Source organism: Dipodomys merriami, unplaced genomic scaffold, assembly GCF_024711535.1.
Source record: "Dipodomys merriami isolate MVZ:Mamm:240054 unplaced genomic scaffold, mDipMer1.0.p SCAF_29, whole genome shotgun sequence".
In the NCBI taxonomy this organism is placed as follows: Eukaryota; Metazoa; Chordata; class Mammalia; order Rodentia; family Heteromyidae; genus Dipodomys; species Dipodomys merriami.
Genome location: NW_027204381.1, coordinates 19,456,458 through 19,481,383, shown reverse-complemented (window position 1 = coordinate 19,481,383; position 24,926 = coordinate 19,456,458). Strand labels below are relative to the sequence as shown.

Here is a 24,926-nt window from a genome sequence, read left to right as displayed (position 1 = left end):
AAAGGTGGTTCGCTTTCCCAGAGAGAGAGATTTCCCAGGTCATAGTGTTCTTCACACTCCTGACCTCCTCGTCCCACTTCACCCATCATCTGGGGGCCGCGGGAAGATGCTTCCCCAGTACACAGAGTCCCAGGCCCCTCCTCCGTTATGACTTCTTCATGGCCAGGAGGGCGCCCAGCCCGGCTCCCACAGCTCCTTAAGGGACCCTGCAGGTACCTGGACTCGCTAGTGAATTAGACAGAAACTCCTCCCAGGGGCACCAGCCGAGCAGCCTGGCCCACCTGAGCCACAGTCTGATCCTGGTGGAGACTTGTTCCTTTCGCCCCCTGGTGGCCACACTCTTGCTTCTCTTCTCTGCAGAGCGTTGTGTGTATGTGTTCTGACACGCTGTCTTCTCTTCTGCAGAAGGACGCCTCCTCCATCTCTTCCCCAGGAACCCCGAGCTGGGGTCTTGGTCATGTCTCGGAGTGGACTGGCCTGTAGGCAGGACATACTGGGCTCCAGCCTTGGAGTCAGAGTGGCCCCAGAGGGTGCCCTGCCAGACCCTGGGCTTTTAGCCCTTCACCTGCTCTGCCCCTCCACCTCCCCCGACGTGTCCTCAGATCCTGAATGTCCTCATGACCTAACAGATGGGCATCGGGCTTGGTTCCTATTCCAAGCCCTGCTCCTCAGCAGACGCCTCTCACCTGTAGTTCAGGAATCTTCTCCAAACGCCTCCATGGAGTGAACACTGATCACCTGAGACTGGCATAGAGCAAGAGGGGCAGCCAGGAAGAGGGGGCACCCGGTCAGCCTTCTGCTTCAACAGGTGCCCTCAGGAGCTAGGGGAGACTGAGGGAAACCTCTAGAAGCATGTAGAGTGGCCTGTCGAAGGCATGTCCCAGAGAGAAGACAGTGTGGGCTCCTCTGTGTCCGGCTGGAGGTGGCAGCAATATGTGGCACAGAGGACGAAGGCTGTTGGAATGGAGTCACCGGTGGGTCCCGAGCAAGCCAGATCAGGCAGGACTTTGCTGTCAGGACAGAGACAGGAAGCCCAGGGACGGCCAGGCAATGGGTGTGGAGGGGAACAGGGGATAGGAGGAGATCTTTGGGGCCAGGGTGAGATGGATCCTTTTAGCTCCATCCAGGCAATGCACGGATGGGAGCTAGCACTTACACTTTGATTAAATTGGCCGGTTCTGGGGGGGTCAAGAAGTGTGGGACGTCCTAGGATTCAATCTCCCATCCGTGTGTAATGAGGCATTTCAGCCACTAGACAGCGCACCTGCACCAAGAATATTTCTCAGGAAGGGGAGGGGGAGGAGGACATGGAGGAGGAGGCGGCTGCCCGCACTGCTCTCTGGGTGGCTGGAGTCTGGAGCAGCTGGGGAAGGCTGGACACCCTGTGTTTGGAGTTCAGCCTGGGCACTGTTCCTAAGCTTTTCCACTCAAGGCTGGCACTCTGCCGCTTGAGCCACAGCTCCACTTCTGGCTTTTTGCTGGCTAATTGGCAATAAGAGTCTCACGGACTCCCTGTCAGGGCTGCAAAAGGCAGCCTCTCGAACCACAGCAGGTAGACAGCTGCAGATCCAGGTGGCTCAGCGCCAGGCCAGTTTTTATCCTGAGGCTCAAGGGCTGAGATGGCTCGTGAAAAGCTGCCAACACTATTCTGTTGTTCAAGAAAATTCCACTCAAAGTGGAGAAAGGTAACGTATTGAATCTCTACCATGTGCCAAGAATTCCACAAATCTTCTTTACACACACACACACACACACACCCACACACATCTCAGTTAATCTTGGCCATAACCTTGTGAAGTTAATAGTTTAATCTCTATTTCAACATAGGATAGGGTTGGAACTTGATCTTGTACAAAGTGATAATGCTGGCTGGCCTCCAGATGGCCTGGCCCCGAGTCTCTTTCCACAATCTCACACTGCTACAGTGATGATCCTGTAGCTAAGAGTTAGAGCCGCCGCTCACTCCTTCGTGGAAATGAAGACCCAGGCTTTGAACTTAGAGCCTGCTTGCTTGTCTGGTGTTCCAGCCCTTGAACCATGCCTCCAGTCTGGCTTTTTGCTGGTTAATTGGAGATAGAATATCACAGACTTTTCTGCCCAGGCTGGCCCTGAACTATCCTCCTCTAGATCGAAGCTTCCTGAACAGCTAGGTTTATAGATAGGAGCCCCAGCACCCCAGCTCTGTACCTGTGATTTTGGAAGTTGTATCAGTATGGTGTATTATTAGATTCTTTGATTTTGGAGTGTCAAACCAACCTTGCATCCCTGGGAGAAAACTTGGTTAAGGTATAGAATTCTTTCTAGAGGCTACCCGATTTGGTTTGCTAGTATCTTTCGTTGCCTTGTGATTTCCTTTGGCTAGTTATTTTATTAGGGTGACACTTGATGATTTGGGAGGTATTCTTTCCTTTCTACTTTTTGGAAGAGTTGGTGAAGGATAGACATCAATTCAGTGTGAAGAGTATCTAGGTTTGAGGTTCTCTTTTTTCTTTTTTTGTACTGAGGATTGAACTTGGGGCATCGTATAAACTATCATTTGAGCCACACCCTCAGGTCCTTTTGCTTTTAGTCTATTTTTCAAATAGGTTCTGGAGCTAACTTTGCCTGGATTGACTTCAAACCACAATCCTCCTACTAATACTTCTTAAGTAGATAGGATTACAAGTGTGGAGAACCACACCTGATTTGTTTTTGAGATAGGGTCTTGTTAACTTTTGACTGGACTGGCCTCTGACAATTATCCTTCTGTGTCTGCCTTCCAAGTAGCCGGGGAACACTGGGTAGTTTTTAAATTACTAATTCAAACTCTTCCTAAGCCTGCTTACGTATTCATATTTTGTCATGTGTGTGCTTCTAAGAACTGCCCGCTTCATCTAAGTTATCTATTTTGTTCGTGTGTAGTGTTGCTAGGATTCCTTTACATCTTTTAAATAAATTCAATAGTACATTTAATAATACTTTGCCCCTTTCATCTCCAATTCTAGTCATTTGAGTATTCTCTTTTATCTTGGTTAATCTAGTTAATGGTCAGTTTGTCAATCTTGTTAATCTTTTCAGAGAACCATTTTTGGTTTTGCTGATGTTCTCTATTGCTTTTCTGCTCATTGAATGCCTACTATATTTTATTTATATATTTAGTGTGTGTGTGTTGGTAGTAGGGGCTTGAATTCAGGACTCCAGCTCTTGTTTGGTATTTATTTATTTATTATTATGGCTCAAGACACTTGAGCCATACTTCCAGTGTTTTGGAGATAAGAGCCTCATGGACTTTCCTGCCCAGGCTGGCTTTGAACCAGGATCCTCAGATCTCCGCCTCCTGAGGAGCTAGGCCTACAAGCACTAGCCACTGATTGCCAACACTTCTGTTATTTCTGTTTAAGATTAAGGATCTGGTTCAAGGGCACACTGTAAATAGGGGCTAGAGCCAAGCACCCACTGCCTATCTGCCTGGCATAAACATCCAAACTCCTCACGTGGGTCCTTCCTTGCCCCACGCCCCAGCACTGTGCGGCTTCCGTGCTGTGTGATTGACTCTTGAAGCTTGTACACTTTCACCTGAGGCAGCTCTTCTGGGGAAAGGGAGAAAGGGAGGTCCCTCTCTCTTCTCTTATCAAGAGATCATTAACCAAAACCTGAAGTGAGCCTTTGTGTGGGTGACTACCTGTATTGCTTTTACAGGGACATTGTCAGGAAGTTAAATAAAAACAATACCGGTTACCTTCCAAATCTCAAGTTTGGAAAAATGCTTGTTAAAGGACTTAGAGCCAAATGGAAGGGTAGATTTAAAAAATCTATTGCACAGGGGGGCTGGGAAGGTGGCTCAGTGGTAGAGTGCTTGCCTTGCATGCATGATGCCCTGGGTTCGATTCCTCAGCACCAAATAAGCAGAAAAAGCTGGAAGTGGTGTTGTGGCTCAAGTGGTAGAGCGCTAGCCTTGAGCTGAAGAGCTGAGGGACAGCGCCCAGGCCCAGAGTTCAGGCCCCACAACCCCCCCCCCCCCCCATACACACACACAGCGCAGGGCAAGGTTTGGGTGGGAAAAGTGAGCAGAAACACACACTTAAACTAACAAACAGGAGGCCTTGTTCAGCTCCAGCATCCTGGGGTGCCAGTTTGCTCTATGCTCTCGTAGGTCTGAGGCTGCCCCTTCTGGCCGCCATGTTCCTGCTGAGGCTAGACCTCCTTCCCTGAACAGGAAGAGATTGCTCCATCAAGTAGAATGCCTGTGGCTTCAGGAAGGAGGCCCAGCTCCTCACTGTTAATGGAGGCCTGGGAGCTGGCCCCAGTGGTTGTAATCCTAGCTACTCAGGAGGCTGAGATCTGAGGATCAGGATTCAAAGCCAGCCTGGGCAGTAAAGTCTGTAAGACTCTTATATCCAATTAATTACTAAAAAGCCAGAAGTAAAGCTATGGCTCAAGTGGTAGAGTGCTAACCTTGAGAGAGAGAAAAAATACAACAAAACAACAATAAACAGCTGAGAGGCAACTGAGTATTGGTAGCTCATACCTGTCATCCTAACTATTCAGGAGATTGAGATCTGAGGAGCCTGGGCAGGAAAGTCTGTGAGGCTCTTATCTCCAATTAATCACCAGAAAACCGGAAGTGGTGCTGTGGCTCAAAGTGGTAGAGCACTCACCTTGAGCTGAAGAGCTGAGGGACAGTGGCCAGGCCCTGAGTTCAAGTCCCAGAAGGGGACACACACACACACACACACACACACATACACACACACACACACACACACACACACACACACACACGCACACACACACACACACACACACACACGCCAGGCCTGTGCGTTGGAGTTAACCAGCTCTTGAGACTGCAGGGGCTCACTTGAGAAATTCAGGCCTAGAATTCAGGCCTAGAATGGTGCCATCAATCCCGGTGGGGCTGGGCTGAGTTAGCGCCCTCTGATGGTGCTTCTGGGGCTGACGGCCCTCGGGGAAGAGCGATGGTGGTGGAGGTCACAGCAGCCTCAGGATGCTGGTATCTCTGCAGGTGAGGACTCCATCAGCACCTTGGGCCTGATTCTCGGCGTGGGGCTGTCGCTGCTGCTGGTCTCCATCCTCGGCTACAGTCTGGCCAAGTGGTACCAGCGCGGGTACTGCTGGGAGGGTGAGTGAGCCCTGGGTCTGGGGTCCGGGGCTGTCCCCTCTCCCCACGCCCCCATCGCAGATGGTAAGGCGGGCAGCAAGATCTCTCCTGCAGTGGCCACGGTGGGACTGGAGCTGGAGGCTGGGCAGTTAAAGTGGCTTGGTATGGAAGGGAGGTTATCCAGAGAATGGGGCTCCTCTCACCCCAGTGACCTGGTCCAGTCCCTGCCCCCCTCCTAACCCACAGGGGCCCTCAACACCAAGGCCATGGCTGAACCGTCCAGACTCTGGACAGTTCCTGTCTGTTTTCTCAGCCCTCCCCACCTCGGTCTGTGGGCCATGGGCCATTTCTGGCTTCCAGGGTCTCCCCACGGATCGGTTGTGGTCCCCTTAACCCAGAGACGTGAGTGTCTTCTTCACAGGCTCCTTGGGGGGAAATGGCAGAGCCTCAGTGAACTTCAGCAGACACGCCTCGCGTGTGTGGGTGCATGCGCTGAGTACCTCTGTACTTCTGCCTAATTCGAGTATCTTGGAAATTCCACCCAAGGACGAATTGTAGCCCCGAGTGTTGTTTGTTTGTTTGTTTTTTCTACTTGGTTTGTTTTGAGACAGGTTTTCACTATGGTAGCTCAGGTGGATCTCAAATTCCTGGCCTGTTATAGATGCTGGAATTACAGGTGTGCCCCACCATGCCTGGCCATCACCTCTGTTTCTGAAGTAGGCTAAAGCCACAAGGTTGGAAAAAGCCCAGACTCAAGCCTAGGTCTGGTTCTTTTAAGCTTGGCTGTGGCTGCCTCCTTCTCGGGGTGACCAAGGTTTCCAGTGGGAAGGCCCCGAAGGACCCTGGGACGCCCCCAACCCTTCCTGAGATCCTCTCAGTCAGCCACTCTTCTGGAAGGGGGAAGGGAACACTGGATGTTTCTAAAAGGGCCATGGCAGCTTTCGGGGCTGGTACTAACACTTTTCTTGGGTTGTTTTCCAGGGCCTAATTTTGTCTTCAATTTGTACCAAATTCGGTGAGTAGATTTAGGGCAGATCTGGATGGGATGGGTACTGGACTTAGATAGGATGACAAAAGAATCAATACAGAGCCACCCACCCACCCACTCATCCACCCACCCACTCATCCACCCACCTGCTCTTCCATCCACCCACCCACTTACTTTTCCATCCACCTAACCACTCATCCACCCACCCACTCTTCCATCCACTCAGCCACTCATCCATCCACTTATCTATCCATCCATCCACCCACCACCCACTTATTCACCCATCCATCCATGCACCCATCATTTATTCAGTAAGATTGTCTCCAGTGCTGTGGTATTTATTTCTAAGGACATGGTCTGGGCATGGTCTCTGTCCCTAAACATCTCACTGGCTATGCTGGAGATGGAGCTGATTATAAATAATGTCATCTCAGATACCCAATGGTGTGAAAATAGAGGACTGAGCAGGGGAGGTCAGGGGAGGGAGAATCCGGCGTGAGGAGGTCCTCTTGGGTGAGTGCTCCTCTACATCTCTGCCACAGGGCAGCTCTGTCCTTCCTCTGGCCCTGAGGAATGGCCTGCTGTGGAAGATGAGGCAGTGGGGCTGTGACCTGATTCTCCTCACAGCCTGGAGTAGCTTCTGCTGGTCTAGTCCCGGGAACCAGGGGAGGGGCTGGTCCCCAGCTGCAGGAGCGTCATTGGCCAATCTTCCTCAGGAACCTGAAGGACTTGGAGGTGGGACCACCCTTCACCATCAGCGGCCACATCGGAGGTCCAGACAGCGGTGGCGGCTACATGAAGTTCTCCAATGGGCTAGGCTGAGGCGGAGCCTAGCTCAGCTTTGGGGGCCTGGGAGAGGTGAGTGGGAAGGCTGGAGTGCTTCTGAACAAGTCTGGTGTGCAAGGAAGGTCCCTAGATGCCAAGTGCAGGCGGCTCATGCCTGTCATCCTACTACTCAGGAGGCCGAGCTCTGAGGATCACGTTCAAAGCCAGCCTGGGCAGGAAAGTCTCCGAGAGACTCATCTCCAATAAACCACTCAAAAAAGCTGGAAGTTGTGTGCTGTGGCTTGAATGGTAGAGCACTAGCCTTGAGTGCAGAGAGGCTCAGGGACAGCACCCAGGCCCTGAGTTCAAGACCCAGGACCAGCAAAAAAACAAACAAACACCCCAAACAACAACAACAACAACAACAACAAAGACGTCCTAAGAGGACCCAGGCCCTGGAACCTTGCACCAAGCACTACCTGGGCAGCATGGCTCAGAGGACTGTCTCCTGATGCTGCTCTGCTCTGCTCCTCTCCTCTCCTCTCCTCTCCTCTCCCCTCCCCTCCCCTCCCCTCCCCTCCCCTCCCCTCCCCTCCCTTCCCTTCCCCTCCCCTCCCCTCCTCCCCTCCCCTCCCCTCCCCTCCCCTCCTCCCCTCCCCTCTCCTCCCCTCTTTTTTCTCCTCACTCCCTTCCCCCTTCCCCCCTCCCCTCTCCTCCCTTCTCCCCTCCCCTTCTCTCGCCCTTCCCCTCCCTTCCTCTCCTTTGCCTCCTCTCCTTCCCTCTCCTTCCCTCCCCTTTCCTCCCCTTTCCTCCCCTCCCAACTCCTCTCTTTTCCCCTCCTGTCTCCTCCCCTCTTCCCCCTTTCCCCTCCCCTCTCCCCTCCCCTTCCCTCTCCTCCCTTCTCCCCTCCCCTTCCCCTCTCCTCCCCTCTTCCCCTTTTCCCCTCCCCTCTCCCTTCCTCTTTCCCCCTCTTCCCTCTCCTCCCCTATCCCCCCTCTCCCCCTTTCCCTTCCCCTCTCTCTTCTCCTTTCCTCCCCTCTCCTCCCCTCCCCTCTCTTCTCCTTCCCCCTCTCCTCCCTTTCCCTCTCCTTTCTTCCCCTCTCCTCTCTTCTCCTCCCCTCTCCTCTCCTCTCCCCTTCCCTCCCTTCTCTTCCCCTTCCCTCCCCTCTTTCTTCTCTTCAGGAAGAGGCTCCTGGGCCAGCAGCTCCTGAGCATTCCTGAGATGCTCCCCGGTTCCTGGGCCCCCAAGGCCTGACCTGGCCCCTGAATGTGGAGAATAAGGGCCCTCCCCTGAGGTCCACACCAGCCTGGGGTGGGGGGATGGTCAGGCCTCTAGGGATGGGTGTGACTGGGCTCCCCAGCTTTGTCACAGGACCCTGCAAGGTGGCCACTCCCCTAGAAGGCCTCCATTTGGAAAGGACGGAGCCTGCGGCCCAGGCCTGGCGCAGCTCAGGGTGGCCGAGCCCCACGACTCCCCCAGGAAGCTCTCTCTGTGTGCCGACCTCTGACCTCTGGTCAGCAGGGCCTGGAAAGACAGCCACACCTTCGCTAGCGCGTTGGGTGCTGTAGAGGCCATTCCAGACGTGAGTTTTAACCTTCGCACTAAGGCCTACTTTCTTGAAGACTGGGTATGGCCTTTGCCCTGCCTGCCTATCTGGGTGCTTGGTTCTGGTGCTTTCCATGCCCGCCTGCGCCACCCCCCCCCCCCAGCCCCTCCTCCTCCATGCCTCCCAAACTGTGAACTACCAATGTTGATGGATAGTTCTGAGAATAGTCTAGAAATTCATCCCTGTTTAGGCTCTGGCACTGGGGTGGGTCACCGCCTCCCTGTGCATCCCCTTTCTGGGGTACAGCCTGCCCCAGGAGGTAGAAAGGGGATCCAAACTGGTGGAGGGTGGATAGGAAGGCAAGCAAGGCTGAGCAAGGCTGACACAGAGGAAGGCCCGCCTTCTTCCCGAGCTGGCCCTGGAGGGCAGCTGAGTGGGTGCTTAATTATGAAGCACCCTGCTGGGGATCCGCCCAAAGGGGCCCAATCCTTGGGGCAGCTGTGGATGGAGGGCGGGCAGGAGGGGGCCTTCTGTTAGCCTCACACCTCAGGACAGACGGATGCAGGGGTGAAGGAGGAGGGTTGTCCTCTCTGCCCTGATGATGCTATTTCTTTCTTGCTGTGGGCTCAGGGATGCCGGGGGGGGGGGGGGGGGGAGGAGGGGGTCGGTGGGGGGGGGGATTCTTCCCACATAGCCAGACTCAGACTTGATGAGCTGTGTCTCTGGGTTTGGAGTCATTAGCTAGGTCTTCTTGCCTGGGTAGGTGGGTAAGGTGGTTTGGGACCCCTCCTGGGGGTGGCTTTCTTCTTTAACTCTGAGTACTGCCCCCCCCTCCCTGTCACTCCTTTTTGTGCTGGTCCTGAGGCTTGAACTCAGAGCCTGGGCACTACCCCTGAGCTTTTTTACTCAAGGATAGCACGTTACCACTTGTGTTACAGTTCTACTTCTGGCTTTTTGGTAGTTAATTGGAGATCAGAGTCTCACGGATTCACTCTCAGATCTCAGCCTCCTGAGTATCCAGATGTAAACCCCAGCTTGAAACCCCGCCTCTTTAACCCTTGGGGTGCTCTTTCTCAATCAGACTTTTCCCTGTGCCCTGGTCTGTGTGGATCCTGGGCCTACAGGGTCTCCCAGAGGCCCCTGCATAGCTCAGGACCCAGCAGCCTTGGGGACACAGGGCCTGGGCCTCAGGTGGTCCTGGCCCTGGGCATGGGGAGGGGTGGGGGGCAGGGAGGACACAGGACAGCTGTGGAAGGCCGGGAGAAGGGAGGGGATTTCCCTTGCGGGGAGTGGAAGTGAGAGTGAGCTGCTTCCTCTTTTGGGGTTCTCTGACGCGTACCCGGTCCCCTCTGCCACTCCCTTGTTTTCCTCGCTTCCCAGCTTCTCAGGCCAGGCCCTCACGCCAACCCTCATGGGTGTCTGTTGACAGATCCGCAGGGTAGATGCCAGGGTATTCAGAAATGGCGAAGGGTCCCAGGTCTGGAGGTCAGCTCTGCGGGGACCCAGGGCGGAGCCAGGCCTCTTCACTGTTCTCTGTTCCTTTGGTGCTGTGAGGCAGGAGCCGGTCCCCCGAGCCTGCAGCTGCCTGGCCGCCCTTCTGGGTCCTCTTGCTTCCATGTTCCTCCCGGTGTCCTCACCAGGCCTGAGCTCTCCACCCACCTCCCCTTGCCACAGCTGAGCGGGACGCAAATCCTAGCTTTCCTAAGGACTTCAGGATCCAGGGGACCCCAATGGTCACGTGACCTCCCTGGCCCTGTCACCCAACCAGGTTAGATCCCGCAGCGCTCATCATTCCTCACACTAAAGCACGCACGGTGTGCTTGGTAACTCCCTTGTGTAGAAGGGAACGAATGCACCGTGCGGCCCTGAAGGGTGGCCTGGGGGGACCTAGATTGCTTGCACAGCGCGTGGGGCATTGGCACGTATGTTAGGGCATTTTGAGTCCTGTGGCCATGCAGTGACACAGGGGTAGATAGTTGAACCATTTTACACAGGGAGAGGTTCAGAGGTTGGTGCCTGGAGCCTCAGCAGTCTGCAGCCTCAAGAGACAGCCTGAGCTCAGGGAAGCTGCATGGCCAGAGTCACTGCAGATTACAGCACTAGGAAATCTAGATGAGGCTCTTCCCAGCTCCCACTCTGCCTTACTTACCTCTGTATCCTGTTTATCATCTGGGACCTAGTAGGTGATCAAAAGATGCAATCACAGAGTGTAGTCCTAACTCTAAGAGGTGGCAGCTGAAAGGTGTCTGCTACAGTTCTTCTAGACCCCAGGGGTCTAGGGTTCTAACTTCCTACCCAGAAGAGATCTAGCCAGGATCCAAGGCTAGACCACTTCTCTCTTTCCCACTTCCTCTGTGTGTGTGTGTGTGTGTGTGTGTGTGTGTGTGTGTGTGTGTGTGTATGTGTGTGTGTCTGTCTGTCTGTCTGTCTGTCTGTCTGTCCTGGGGCTTTAACTCAGGGTCTGGGTGCTATTCAGTTCTTCTGCTCAAGCATGGCCCTCTACCACTTTGAGCCACAGCTTTACTTCTGGCTTTTTGGTAGTTAATTGGAAGTGAGAGTCTCTTGGACTTTCCTGCCTGCCTGGCTTTGAACTTGGATTCTCGGATCTCAGCCTCCTGAGTAGCTAGGACTACAGGTGGAGCCACTGGCTCCTGGCTCCATTTCTAGTCAACTACTCTCTGCCTGGGTGGGTGGATGCTGGTGTTTGCTGGGCACATGTTGGCCCAGAGTTTGGGATCCAGAAATGCAGTCTCACTTCAATCTCATAGCTGGTGGATGAGAAAACAGAGGCTCAGGGCTGTGAAATGATTGCTGAAGCCCAGGCAAGGGTGTGCTTTCCTTATAATCCTTTGCCACCCACTCCTAGGCTCGGCCCCCCTTGCCATCCTGAGATCCTTGGCCTCTAGGAAATGCTCCTTTCTCCTCATCTCTAGCCTCTTTCAGGGTTCCCTGGTATGAGAAGCAGGAGTTTGAGGATCCAGGCTCCATCTTTAGCTCCAAGCTTCTCATTCTCCTTTTGCTTTTTATCCCCTCCTCTGGCCCCCAGGTTTGCATGCTCATTCTTCATGCAACTCAAATTCCACTTCTTCGGGGAACCGTCTTCAACACCTGCGGATCTTGGCCTCTTCTGATTTTAATTCCATAGCTTAGTTATTTTATCCATCCATTACCCATCCATCCATCCATCCATCATCCATTTCATCCATCCATCCATCCATCCATCCATCCATCCATCCATCACCCATCCATCCATCCATTCACTCATCCATTAATTCGGCTTCTACACTATATTCCTAATGACCCCACAGTCTCTCTGGAGATTAGTCTCTCCCTTTTTTAGTTGATAGGTACTTCCTGGCAGCACAGGAAGTAGGAGCTCTCCAAGGTGCCTTGTTTTGATCTGGCAGTGGTTAGGGAGGGGTCATGAAGGCAATGGAAGGGTTCCTAGGCTCTCTGGGGCATCCTGGGTACACTTAGGTGCTGTGACATCTGACAATCTGCACCACCACCACCTCCACCACATCTGACTCTGTTGGAGATCAGATATGCTTCTGGAGAAAGGGCACATAGGTGGTGAGGTCTCTATCTCAGGCACAACCTACAAGACGGTCAAAGCCATGATAAGACATCTCCTCCTGTGCTCATGGCTCTGCCCTGTGTGGGTGGCAGCATGAGGGGCCAGGTGACAGGCCCTGTCACCTTGGAGCTGGTCCAGGACACCATGTTCTAGGCTTCAGGGCTCTGAGAGACTCAAAAGTGGGAACAGATGGGAGTATCATTATTACATAAAAAAAAAAAAAAACTGCTTAGTGATCAAAAACGATCAAGAAGCAGTGATATTTGAACAGATCGGGTACAAAACAGGAAACCAGTGGTGGGGTGAATTTTCACACTTGGGGACCAGAAATAAAAATATTCCGCCTGCCCAGGGGAGCCACAGGCCAACGAAAACAACAGGTGGTACAGCCCTGGAGGCCCGGGCCAAGCTGGATGCTCTGGGATGTCACCTGCAGGACCACGGGTTTGCTTAGATGAGGAAGGTCAGATTCCCGTGGCCATGTGGGCAGAAAGTGGCATGGTTAGGACATCCAAACTGAGAAGAGGGAAGCGGGTAGTTCAGGCTCAGACAGGCTGAAGGAACCCGGAGGTGATGAATTCTGGGTGATCACAGGGGAGGGGGGTGTCCAAGTGTGTCATTTCAGGGGAGCAAAACTGGGCTCCCACATGCTAAGTGCACCCTCTGGGCTGTGCAGCAGCAGGGGGCCCTGGCCCCACACACATGGCAGCATGGGGTCTCTGGGGTCACCAGTGTAGCAGAAGCAACTGGGAGCAATGAGTGGAAGCTGCTCTTTCAAGGAGCTGGATTCAGAAGGGAGGGAAGGTGTGACTAGGAAGTTTCCAGACTCCTTGGCTCATCTTCTCCAACGACCCCCCCTCCTAGAGTACTCAAGCCCGTTACCCTCACTAGTTGGGAGGTAGAGATCCAGAGGAGGGCAGTTCGGTACCCATGAGCCTCGTGGCTCCCTGCCTCATTCTTCCTGTGGAACGGCGATTCTATACCGGTGGTGATGGTTTGTGTGATGTTTACCTTTATAATTCAGTGGCCCACTCCTTAAGACCAAGGCCTTTTTGGTCCCCAGGACTGAATGCTGCGTCAAGCACAGAGTAGGTGTTCGTTAAAGGAATGAAGTGCTTCCATTCAGGTCTCTGTCTCCTGCCTAGGAGTAACATCTTCCACCTTGGTTTGAGTCATCTTTTAAGAACACGAGCTCCATCTGCCCAGCCTCTGCTCATCGGGGTGTTTTCTGGGTACCATTACCCTTTTAACAGGGTTGTGGGAAATTAAAGTGAAGATGGATCTGATAGCAGGGAAAGACACTGCAGGTCATTAATAACCATGCACTTGATTTTTTAAATTGTGGGTTTGCTTCAAATGAAACCCTCAAACCCATGAGTATAACAGGAAATGAATGAGTCAAACTTCCCAGTACCCCATGTCCGCTAAGGTGGGTTTGATAACATCAGCCCTAATGAGGGCCTGCCTGTGTCTTGCAGTTGGATCTGTTGTCTATTCCATGCGGGTGCAGCCTGTAGTCCCCCTTCTCTGCTTCCAACACTGTGTAGACACAGTGGGGGCTGACGGGCAGGATACACCCCCTTAGGGACTGTGCCGGGGGGGGCGGTCCTGAGGGGGAATAGAGGTATTTGGGGAGCATTAGCAGTTAGTTACAAATCTGGGGAAAAAAAACCCAGTTCAACAGAATTTCCTCTTTTGTCCATGTTGACCCATTTCCCCTCTCTCCTTACCAGGAGGAAGTTCCCTTAGCTCAGAGAAACACACGATCACACATTCCCCAGCCTGGAAAGGCCCTTGAAGGATATTGCTCAGTGGAGGAACAGCCCAGACCTTCCGTTGGGGGACTTCAACCCAAATTCCAGCTAAGCATGGATGGACATCTCATCGGTGCTGCCGCCTGGGAGAACTTCCTTGGTTTTCCCCCCAGCAGCTTAGAGTTGAGCTCATTGTAGCCAAGATAACAGCCCAGCCTTCACAAGGCACACACATTTTCTCCATTTCTTGCTAAGGCTCTCCTGTTCACCCGTTTCCAAGAAAAACTATTTCCCTTCACGTCCTCCACAGCCAATGACAGTTCTTTACCAGGGAACCCCATCTTTCTGGCACCCCCCTAAACTTTCTCAATCTCATTGAAACATCACCACCTCTCATGCTGAATTTCATCCCCGTTATCAACGGGGATCAGACACGCTAAGAAGGTCACAAGCGATGCAGGCGATGCTAGCATGGCTGGATCTGGTTCCCCACTTCCCCCATCACTTGTTAGCATATCATTCGCATAGCCAATGACCAACCACCTAACATTAGCATACCATTAGCATATCCAACAATCACAAGCCATGGTGCCATAAGAAACCAGATTGTCTTCATAGGATTCCAGACAATTTATTGGAATTTTAAAAAACCACACACACATACACAGACAGACAGACACACGCACACACGCAGTACTCATTCACAATGTGTTCCAAGAACACTGACATTCGTTTGCTCAAGGAACATGAGCCCATGGTCCTAAGACTTCAGATAACTCACACGTTCTTTTCTTAACATATGTATCTGGAAACTGAGACTCAAACAGGAACAATGATCAACCCAAGGCTGTACAAGTAGGAAGAGTACGGAAGAGTCAGAAGCTCCGGAGAGAACCTGGAGTTCTTGCCTGGCTCTCCGGCCCCTTCAATAAATAAATGAAGTAAATAAATAAAGTTTCCCCAGAGTCCTCCCCCAAGCTTCTGAGCTTCCTGGCAGAGTGGCAGGGCTTGTGTCTGGGACCCTAAGGTCTGTGCAGTGAAGTTGGGGGGTGGGGGAGATGGCTCCTAAGGGCATGGCGCTTCCCAGCATCGGAGAGCTGCCTTTATGTGAAGACAGATTCCAAACAAGGCTGGGGGAAGCAAGGTCCACCCCTGCCCCTGCTGGGCCCCCATGGCTGGCCACTCTCCTGGTACGGCCTTCAACACAAGGAGGAAGTCGCCCTGAACAGAGCCCACTTCCTCCCAGTGTGGGCTCTGGCAGGCCAGACTCTCAAATATCATTCTCCTTGGCCCTGGGGGCCAGTGTAGCTGACATAAAGGTGAGCTCATCTCACAGATGGGAAAACTGAATCCTTCTGAGAAGTGAGTGGCCACGGTCACACAGCTGGACACTGAGCCCAGGGCCTGGTCCTCTGGGCCCAGAGCTGGACATTAGCAGTGAATACAGATACAGGGCCAAACCCTGACTCTCTGGGGCCCAGCTGAGCCCTGCAGGCTCGAGCCCAGAGGCTGCCTGAAGTGCCAAGCTCAGATCCATACAGACATCCATGGTGTCTCAGGTGCCACCAGCAAGCTGGTGGGGTGAACTGTGAGCGACCGGGCCCCTGGAAATGACTGTGGTCATTGGTCAATCGCAGGGCAAGAGGCACCAGTTCTGAGCCAGAATCCTTCGGTGGACCGATGGGTGGATTGGCTGACTGCCCAGGACAGATAAAGCTTAAGATCCTCCCGTGACGAGCGTAAGGTCATCTTCCAGTGATAAGTGTAGCATCTTCCGGTGACAAGCTTGCTGCCCGAGTGAGTGGGCGCGTTATCTCCATGTTACCACCCCAGAGTTCCAACCTGGCCTCTGAGCCCCCCTTTCCCACTAGAGACAACCCCATCGTGAGATCCCCAAGGTCCCTTCTCTCTGAACTCCATCCTGCCAGGGGCTCCAAACTGGGCTGGCCTGTGGGGGTGCCTGCGCCCAGGCAACTTCAGCCTGGCCGCTCCCCAGCTCCAGAAGCCCCCGTGGTTCCCAGGCAGAGCCTAGAATTGGCTACGGTACAGGAAAGAGCTCAGAGGAGGGGCTGACTTCCCTTTGCCGGAACCTGCAGGGCCCCGCTGGGCAGCAGGGCCATCCAGGACGTATCCACCAAGATGGCCTCCTCCTGCCCTTCTGGTCCCCGTGGCTTGCACCAGAGTGTACAGTGGAGCCTGGGGTTGGGATCTAAGCCTCCTTCTGCCCCAGTGGCTCTGGGGAGTGCAGGCTGGAGATCAGTGGCAGGGCCAATTCGGAGTCAAAGCTGCTCAGGAGGCCGCCCCGGGCTGCCTTACAGTCTAAAGAGGCAAGGTCCTGGGTCAAGCTCCAGCCAGGCGTTCCCAGGTCCCCACAGCTGGCAAAGGCCAGGAGGGGCCACTCCTCCACCAGCTGCTTCCACTGTTCGGCTGGGGCATCCAGGGGAGCCCCCGACGTTGCTGCGGGAGAATCCTGCTTCACGTAGCCCTTGTCGGGCGCAGGCGGGGCCCAGCCCGCCTCCGTGAATTTGGGGCTGAGGCCATCCGTCAAGAAGGTCTCTTTCTCCAGGCAGCCCTCCTTGGTTCCTGGCTGGTCCACACGTCTGGCCTGTCTCAGGTAGCCCTGAAAGGCCGCCACATCTGAGTCCTCGTCCTGTGGAACCTCAAGCCCCAGGAGAGGGATCGGGCCCAAGGCTGAGCCCTGTTGGGCATCCCCAGAGTCTCCCGAGCTCCCGACGAGGCTGACACCGCTGTCGTCCTGGCCAGGGCCTGCATTCTCATCCTGCGGCTCCCAGGCGGGCCCGGGGCCGGGGAGCAGGCCCGACTCCTGCAGGCAGATCCCGCTGTCCGTGCTGCCGTTGCTACAGCTGTCCTGCAGCGCGGAGGGCCCCACGCCTCCCAGAGTCTCGTGGGTCTGTGAGTCAGGGCCAAGGAGGAACGGGGACTCTTCCAGCTGCAGGGACGGCTCGTTACTGTCAAAGCCACCATCCGTGCTCTTGTGCAGGCCCGAGGCCCTGAGCTCCGGGAAGGCCTCTTCGTCCAGCGGGTGGATGGTGTCCCGCAGCTCTGAGCAGGGGAGCTGGCTGGAGAAGACAAAGGGTCTGGGCTGCTTGAAGACCTGGGGAGGAGAAGGCAGAATGAGAGCGTAGCCTGAACATACAAAGCACATTGGCACTCGGGGGGTTTGCTGACTGACTTACTGATCGCGGTTGCACCCTGCCCTCATTTCTTTGGTAGTGGATTACTGTCACACACTCCATGAAGGGTGTGGACTCTGGATCTGGGCCTTGTGGGTTCAAACCTAGCTCTACCTCCTATCCGCCTTGCCACTTAGGGCGAGTCACTGGTCTTCTTTGTGTTTTGTTCCTCACGGTAACTGGAGTTCATGATAACACATCTTCTCACATGCGGGTAGCACGTGAAGCTCTGAGAACCACACGTGACTCATGGAAGGCACACAACAGAGCCACACAGCTTCTCCCTAAGGGAGAAATATGCAGCTCAGAGAAGTTCGGTGATTTGCCCGAGGTCACACAGCAGGGAAGAGCACACCTGAGTTTGCGCTCAGCTGTTCTCACTTGAGACCCTTGCTCATCCAATCTGAAGGCTCAGAGCCAAGGCGGTGCATACGTAAGAGTGAACAATCGAACGTGACCACGCGCTGCGCATCCTACAGTTCAGACTGAAGTCAGGGAAAGCCGGAATGGAGAAGGAAGCTGGGCTGTGCTCTCCAGAGGAGAAAGTCCTTCCAGGACGAGTCAACTGTGTCCCGGGGTTGTGAAGGAGCGCTATCCCAGCAGCTACCGACGTCTCTTGGCTTTCTAGCTCTGTGCCTGGTCCTCTGCTTTATGTGAAAGCCGCGGGGCCTCACCTTGGCTAAGTCAGACGCCAGGGATCGGGCCCTCGGCCCTCAGCTCCCGCCCGGCACCACTTTCAAGGTAAGTGCTCGCTGGCTAGCTCAGCGGCTGCCCACTCACGGCTCTTATGACCCCCAGGTAAGTGTCTCCCATCCAGGCCCAGCCTCCCCCACTCCTGCTTTCTAGCTCCTGAGTCCCAGTGTCTCAGCCCTAGGCCACATCCACAGGGGTGTGTGCGTCTCCGGCCACCCCCATCGGGGATCCTGCATACAACACATATGCAGGGTGCAGTGAAACAGGCCAGTGGGGAACCACAGCTCCCAGGAACAGCGAAAGAACCACAAAGACACACTTCAGCTAGACCCAAGGAGGAACTTTCAACCCCTCGAGGGTTGATAAGAGCTGCTGGCCTCCGATCCTCGTCTGGTTTACCCAGGCTGCCGAGCTGGGCCCTGGTTCTTTCTTGGCTGGCCAAAGGTTCTCTTGAGGCCAGGCTGTCTCCATTTCCTTCCCGCAGTTCTTACTCAAAATCCTTTCATTGAGCCTTGGTGCCTCGTCTTGCTTTTCCTACACACCCTGATCTCTCTGATCTGTCTCGTGTGGGCATGGCGGAGTCCCCGCCTCCCTGGCTGAGCGGGGGTCCTCACAGCTGTGGCTCTCCACACCGGAGGGTGGGGGGCCGGGGCTGGTGACCTGGCACCCAGGCCAAGGGTGGGCTCAGGTTTGGGAAGGGCCGCTTGGTTCTCACAAGGTGGATCCGAGGGTCCCCTGGGAGGGGCTGAGGAGGGACATCCACCTCTCATGGTCACCGGTTGGAGACCCTGGGCCATGGGCTGTCCCCTGACCTCCCTCCTGGCTGTCCTCACTGTCACGTGACAGCAGTGGCCTGGCCCCTGCTGTCCATCTAGCACTGGGCTGCTGGGCTACTAGGAGACACTGCGTTTGCTTCGTCCCCCTGTCCCCAGGGTGCGCATGAGGGCCCCACGCCCATGTCAGTGCTGATGGCAGAGGCCGTGAAGGAGGGGGGGATCTGCCATGCCGGGGGGGGGGCTCACCAGGGTGGAGGGCAGCTTGCCCCGGCGCCGCACGTAGAGCTGGAGGAGCAGGCAGTAGCTCAGGCCTGCGCACAGCAGCAGGACGAAGGTGAAGAACAGGCTCACGTTGGTCACGGTGAAATCTGCAGGCAGGGAGGGAGGTGCGTGTGTCACCCCGGCATGGTGGCACGGGAGGGGACCGGCTCCGGACATCTTTTAGCCACTCCGGGCCACTCTCAAAGGCAACTTGGAAACCACAGCTGTAGGGGTGTCTAGGTTCCTGTGGATTCCTGCCAGCTCATCCCCCCCCCTCCGCACCCCCAGTCTGGCCTAGAGGGGTCCCTCTGTGGGACCTGGGCAAATTACTTCATCTCTCCGAGCCTTGATTCGCTCATCTATAAGACGGGAAAAGCTCTTGTTCCTGCCTCACAGACGTGAAGCTCACTTATCATTTACCGAGTTCTTCCCTAGTTCACTGGATCCTTGTAACAACCTGAGGAGGCCCACGCCCCATCACCCCGTTTATTCAGGTGAGCATCTTGAAGCTTGGGGAGTGAAGGCCCTAGCCCAAGTCATCGACCTCGCTGGCGGTGAAGCTGAGATTAGAGCAAACTATTTCTTGTACCAATAAATGAAGCTCACGGGGCGCTGGTGGCTCCTGCCTATAATCCCAGCCACTCAGGAGGCTGACATCTCAGCTTGGTTGTTCGAAGCTAGCCCAGCCAAGAAAGACTCTTATCTGCGATTAACTACCCAAAAAAGTTGGAAGTGGAGCTGTGGCTAAAGTAGTAGAGCACTAGCCTTAAGCACAAAGCTCAGCACCCAGACCCTGAGTTCAAGCCCGGGACTTGCACAAAATGAATGCATGCATGCATGCATGAATGAATGGAGCTCTTCAGGTTACCAGTTGCACGTATTGTGCCTTGTCCTGGAGAGGGACACATGGTAAGGACCTCCTCAGCGTCCTCATGCTCTGAGATGTACTACACATCTGTAGGAAGCACTTTGGGGTTCACTGGGCCCTCAAACCTAGGTTTTCACAGCTGGCTTGATTCGGGCACTTGCCGTGGCTGCCTTGGGCTATTAGTGACGGCTGTCTGTGGGCCTCTGGCCTCCCAGTTAGACCACAAGACCGTCCAGGGCCAATCAGGTCCTGTATACCCAGCACCCCTCACCCCCCCCACTCTGAACCCAGCTGGGGCCTGGGTTTGCTGAGTTCTGCATTCTTTCCAGAAGCCATCTCACTTCTGCTTCCTTGGAGGAGAGGAGGGCAGAGTTTTTGCACCCTGCCACAAACTGGCCAGTTGAGGAAGAGTCCTGGGAGACCCCTGGGAAGCCCAGCTTGCTCAAGTGGAGGCCCCCTCCCCTCCCCAGGATCAGGGGACCGGGTTCTGCTGACCATAGGAAGTGGCTTACACAGCCCCGGTCCCCTTCCTCCTCTCTAAGATGGAGACAGGAACATCTCTGTGGTAGATTGGGGGCGGTGGCAACCATGGAGCACAGTGCCTGGCACAAAGACTGGCACCAGCAATCCCGAGTGATGCTTTCCGAAGTAATGCCAGCCCTACCAGGCCCCGGTAGCCAGACAGTGGGCCAGACCCACTTACACTGCTTGCTGAGGGTGATACACTGCTCTTCCGACCAGTTGCCCTTGTTCGTGCGGGAGTCGATGAAGGGCTTGACCTTGACACACAGCGTTCCCACCTCTCCTGCCAGGAGGCTGAAGTGCTCACTGTCTACCACCATCTTTGGGAGGAGAAACAAAAACCACAATAGGGAGAATTGTTTTATGCACAGCAAGGAGAGGCTGCGGTCTAGAGGGGCCGGGTTTTGTTTTTGTTTGGTGGGGGGTGTTGGGGATGAACTAGGGCCTCATACCATGCCAGGCACGTGATCTATCTACCTCTGAACCATCCTAAGGCCAACATCCTCAGGTTTGTTTTTTAAATAACAAACTCTGTGGTTATTAATGCAGCTGACAGCTCTGTATTTACCAGAGCCGGTGTGTGTTTGCACGCGCATGTGTATACTGGTCAACTGTAGATAAAAGTCTCAAGGACTTTCTTGCCCAGGCTGGTCCTGAACCCTTGCTCATCAGAGCTCAGCCTCCTGAGTAGCTAGGGTTACAGGCTGAGCGAGGCTGATTGTAATAGAGATTTTTTAATAGCCTGGTTTTCCTAGGAGCTGAGGCTCTTTACAGAAGGGTCTGGACTCTGTCAGGGTAAGGAGGAAAAGGATGAAATTTGCAGATTCCAGATTGCAGGTGTGCCCTTATGCCTGTCACACGGCCTCGTCTCCTCAACTCTAACACAGACACAAAGACCCCTTGGGAGGAGGAGACAGAGTGGCTGGTGTCTCTGGAGCCCAAGTTTCACATCCCTTTGACACCCTCCCCCACACTCCAGCCCCTCCCTTTCCTGGGCACGCACAGTGGCATACACAGGTGAAGACTGCCCAGGGAACACCATACCGAGTAGTTTCCCGGCGGCTTGCGGATAGCAATCAGGTACTTGCGGAAGTGTCTGAAGATGCTTTCGTATTTGTCGCCCGCGGGAGCCCTCGGGGGCCGGAAGGGCTGGATTGTCCCATGGATGAGGCCATTGCCCAGTTCCAGTTTCACACTACCAACCGTGAGAACCACTGAGTTGGGGAGAGGCAAAGCCATGAGGCCGAGGCCTGGGGGGCTGCACCCATGACCTGCCCCCGGGTCACGCGTCACCCGCCCAAACACCCAGGCCACAGGTTTCCCAACCCCACCTGACAGTAAGAACTTCTTGGGAGCATGTTAAACATCCAGATGCCCTACGCCCATGCAGGACTTAGGCATTGCTGGAGATGAGTCTTGGAAATTAAACACTCTCCCTAGCAAAGGGGTCTGTGATCTATTGAGCCCAGGTACCCAGGCCACTTCAACCCCTAGTGGAAGGGAAGAATCTTGCGGAGTCTGGGGCGTATCCTTTTGTGTTACCTCTCCAGGGGGATTCCTGCCCCCCCCTTTCCACAATCCCAGGGAGATGTCCCCCAGAGAGGAGAGGACCTCATTCAGCCTGACTACTGCTTGTACCCTGTAAATTCTTCTTCTCCCCAAATCTAACATTCCCAGGCTTGGCCTGACCCTTGTGACTCAACCCATACCCCAAGATTTCTCTTTGGGAGGGTCAACAACTCCAGTTCCCTTTTTAATCTCTAAACATTTTGACTGTTTTTGCTTAATCTTTCCCAAAGTACTGACCCAGCCCTGTTTGGGCCACTGGCTTCCAGATTAGGAAGCCTGGCTGATTGGACAAGCTATAGATACTGAGAGAAAAGTTCTAGGCTCAAGTTTCTGGCTGGAAGGAAGGCCCAAAGTCATGGCTGCGGCGGGGGGGGGTGGGGAAGCACCTTCATCCATGGTGAAGCGGGGGCTAGCTGGGGTCCAACTGGAGAGCTGGTGGCCGTCCACGGCTCGGACTTTGGCCCTGTAACCATTGTTGTGATACAGGTCCAGGGTAGCCATGGTGATGTCACAGGACAGAGCCAGGACCTTTGTACAGTTGGGGAGAAGGTTCCAATGCCTGTCTCCATACTTCTGCAGCATCACTTCATAGGAGGTATTTGGGGACTGATTTGGGATGGGTGTCCAGTGGAGGACATGCTTGAAGAACAGTGCTTCAAACCACACTGAAGAAGGGCTGGGCAGTTCCGTCCCTGGGGAGAAGAGTTTCAACATCAGAGCTATTTGTGCTTGTCCCCGGGGACAAGGAGGAAGCAGAGGAGGAGGAGGAGGAGGAGGAGGAAGAGGAGGAGGAAGAGTAGGAGGAAGAGGAGGAGGAAGAGGAGGAGGAGGGATACAGGGTTGCCACTCACATAGTGGGTGCTTCATGATGAGCTCAGGCTCTGCTAAGTACTTTGTATATGCTCCATTTAGTGACATCAACCACCACCCTGCATACCCAGGCATCTCTCTCTCACCCCCGTGTATTGACCTTGATCTTCCTAAAGAAGAAAGCTCACAGAGGTTAATGACTTGCTCAAGCCCCATGGAGCTAGGAAGGGTCAGAGTGGAGACCTGCATTGGGTGTGTCTAATTCCAGAGCTGTCCTGTGCTGTCTGGGACCAGAGGCCACAGTGAGGACGGAGAATGACTGCAGCTGCAACACCCCACAGAAAAGGCAGCCTGGGCAGTGAGCCTGAAAAGAGCTTGTCCCCCTGGGTGCTGGTGACTTACACCTGTAATTCTAGCATGCGCATGCACATGCGCGCATGCACATGCATGCATGCATGTGTGCAAGCACGTGCACACACACACACACATAACACACACACATCCCTGGCTTCTCCCTGTTCTTGTTCCCTTACCTTAGGCTCCCCAAGTTGAAGTATTACCCTGTACTCAGGCCGCTACCTGAGGCAGGGTGACCACAAACATTGAGTCTGGACTACATGAGGATAGCTCCTTAAAGAGCCAGCACCCTGGGATCTATAGAGAGATAACCAAACGCCAAGCAGCCCCTCCCCATGCCCTCAGCCTGGACATACACCGATCTCCAAGAGCCCTGTCTTGCCTCTAATAAGAACCCATTACCCACTCCTACTTCACATCTTCTTCTTCTTTTTATTTCTTGTCTATTGTGGGCGCTATCCCTCAGCTCTTCACCTCAAGGTGAGTACTTTACCACTTGAACCACAGCACCACTTCTGGTTTTCTAGTGGTTTATTGGAGATAAGAGTCTCATGGACTTTCTTGCCTGGGCTGGCTTTGAACTGTGATCCTCAGATCTCAGCCTCCTAAGTAGCTAGGATGACAGGTGTGAGCCACTGGCACCCAGCCTTACTTCAAATCTTGGTGATCAATTGGGTGAAAGAATGTGAGGGCTAAAGGCAAATGAGTTCCCCCTTCCCACTTCTAGGTCCCTGGAGGTGTCTCCTCCTCACAACTGCTGAACTCCTGCCTCTTTTTTAGTGACTCTCATTCTCACTTAGAAAATCTACCTGTCCCTTGAATTCTTTCACACACTATCTTTGAGCCTCAAGCCTGTGTTTTCATTGCAAAACACTAGATGTCAAGTGGAAAATGCAACCCATTTTCTCAACTTTCTTTTCTACTCTCTCTTTTTGTTTTTGTTTTTGGCTGTACTGGGGTTTGAACTTGGGCCTCCACCACTTGAGCCACGCCCCCAGCCCTCCCATTTCAGGTTTCGATCACATGACTGGCTGAGAGTTTGACCTCATGCTTACTGGTGGCATGGTAGAAGGGATTGTGGTTCTTGCTCTCTCGGCCTCTGGTCTTGGTTCCTCAAACCTGGGGCCCTTGGGCGTCTCTGAATCTGGGAACTTAGCCTGAACTAAGGGGCAGTGGTCAGGGCAGGGCGGGGGCAGGGGGCAGCGGGAGTGAGCTGGGGATTCCAGGCAGGGATGATCAGAAGGCCGGGAGAGGGCAAGGAGGGAGGGCAAGAAGGGGGTCAGGATCACCTGGGAGGGGGGGCAAACAGCCCCATCAGAGAAGCAGAGGGCAAGAATACCTACCGGGGTTCAAAGTGTGGCCGTCAGCCGGCCCCTCCCTCACCCCCACCTTCCCCGCCAGTCCCAGCTTCTTCCACTCCCTCTACAGGGGGGCCCGGCACCCCCCGCCCCCCCCCCCCCCCGCCAGCGGCGCCTCGCTCCCACCAGGGCCAGCCCCACGCCGATCTCCACCCGACCACAGCTGTAAAGGGGGGTTGGCACGGGACGCTGGTGGACTGGGCAGGGCCGATCCCCAGGACTTACTGTGTGCACCCCGGCCCAGGCGCAGGCAGAGCAGCGGCAGCAGCAGCAGCAGCGGCAGCAGCAGCATCCTAGGCGCCCCGCATCGTCCCAGCGCTGGGACTGACTGACACTTCTGCCCGCAGGCACGAACCACGCCCCCAAGGCGATGACGCAGACGGGCGTGGTTTCGTGAAGCCACGCCCCGCACTCTGCCCCCGCCCCCGTCCTGGCTCAGGCCAGCTCAGCTCTTCTTCCTCTTGCTGGGCTCCCAGTGACCTAGGGTCAGAGGTCTGAGTAGCTAGGCATAGTGTGGTGTGTGTGTGTGTGTGTGTGTGTGTGTGTGTGTGTGTGTGTGTGTGTGTGTGTGTGTGTGTGTGTGTGTGTGTGTGTGTGTGTGTGTGTGTGTGTGTGTGTGTGTGTGTGTGTGTGTGTGTGTGTGTGTGTGTGTGCAGGTGGTGAGGAATCTGTGGTGGTATGAAGCCAGATGCTGGTGGCTCACTTCTGTAATCCTAGCTACTCACCAGGCTGAGATCTGAGGATGGTTCGAAGCCAGCTTGAACAGCAAAGTCCATGAGACTTTTA

At 54.6% G+C, this 24,926-nt stretch overlaps 2 protein-coding genes across 4 annotated transcripts in view; one reads left to right on the top strand and one right to left on the bottom strand.

Moving 5' to 3' along the window:
- The window catches only part of Smim35 (small integral membrane protein 35), a 41,045-nt gene extending 26,687 nt beyond the window's left edge, over positions 1-14,358 (top strand). For 2 of the 3 annotated variants that reach the window (XM_070038571.1, XM_070038573.1), the window contains exons 2-4: positions 5,006-5,122; positions 6,083-6,116; positions 6,806-7,049. In XM_070038571.1, the coding sequence (XP_069894672.1) occupies positions 5,006-5,122; positions 6,083-6,116; positions 6,806-6,911 (257 nt within the window). In that variant the 3' untranslated portion in view covers positions 6,912-7,049. Of the gene's footprint in view, positions 1-5,005; positions 5,123-6,082; positions 6,117-6,805; positions 7,050-13,711 lie in introns of those variants that run through there. The other variant, XM_070038572.1, reaches the window with a different exon arrangement.
- A 318-nt stretch (positions 14,359-14,676) lies between these two features.
- On the bottom strand, positions 14,677-24,449 carry Il10ra (interleukin 10 receptor subunit alpha). The gene is made up of 6 exons (XM_070038567.1): positions 24,366-24,449; positions 22,002-22,307; positions 21,091-21,260; positions 20,228-20,366; positions 18,642-18,763; positions 14,677-16,847 (listed from the first exon to the last, which is right to left on the bottom strand). Exons 1-6 carry the CDS (start codon positions 24,430-24,432, stop codon positions 15,942-15,944), a joined length of 1,710 nt encoding a protein of 569 aa, XP_069894668.1. The 5' UTR covers positions 24,433-24,449; the 3' UTR covers positions 14,677-15,941.
- Positions 24,450-24,926: the final 477 nt, after the last annotated feature.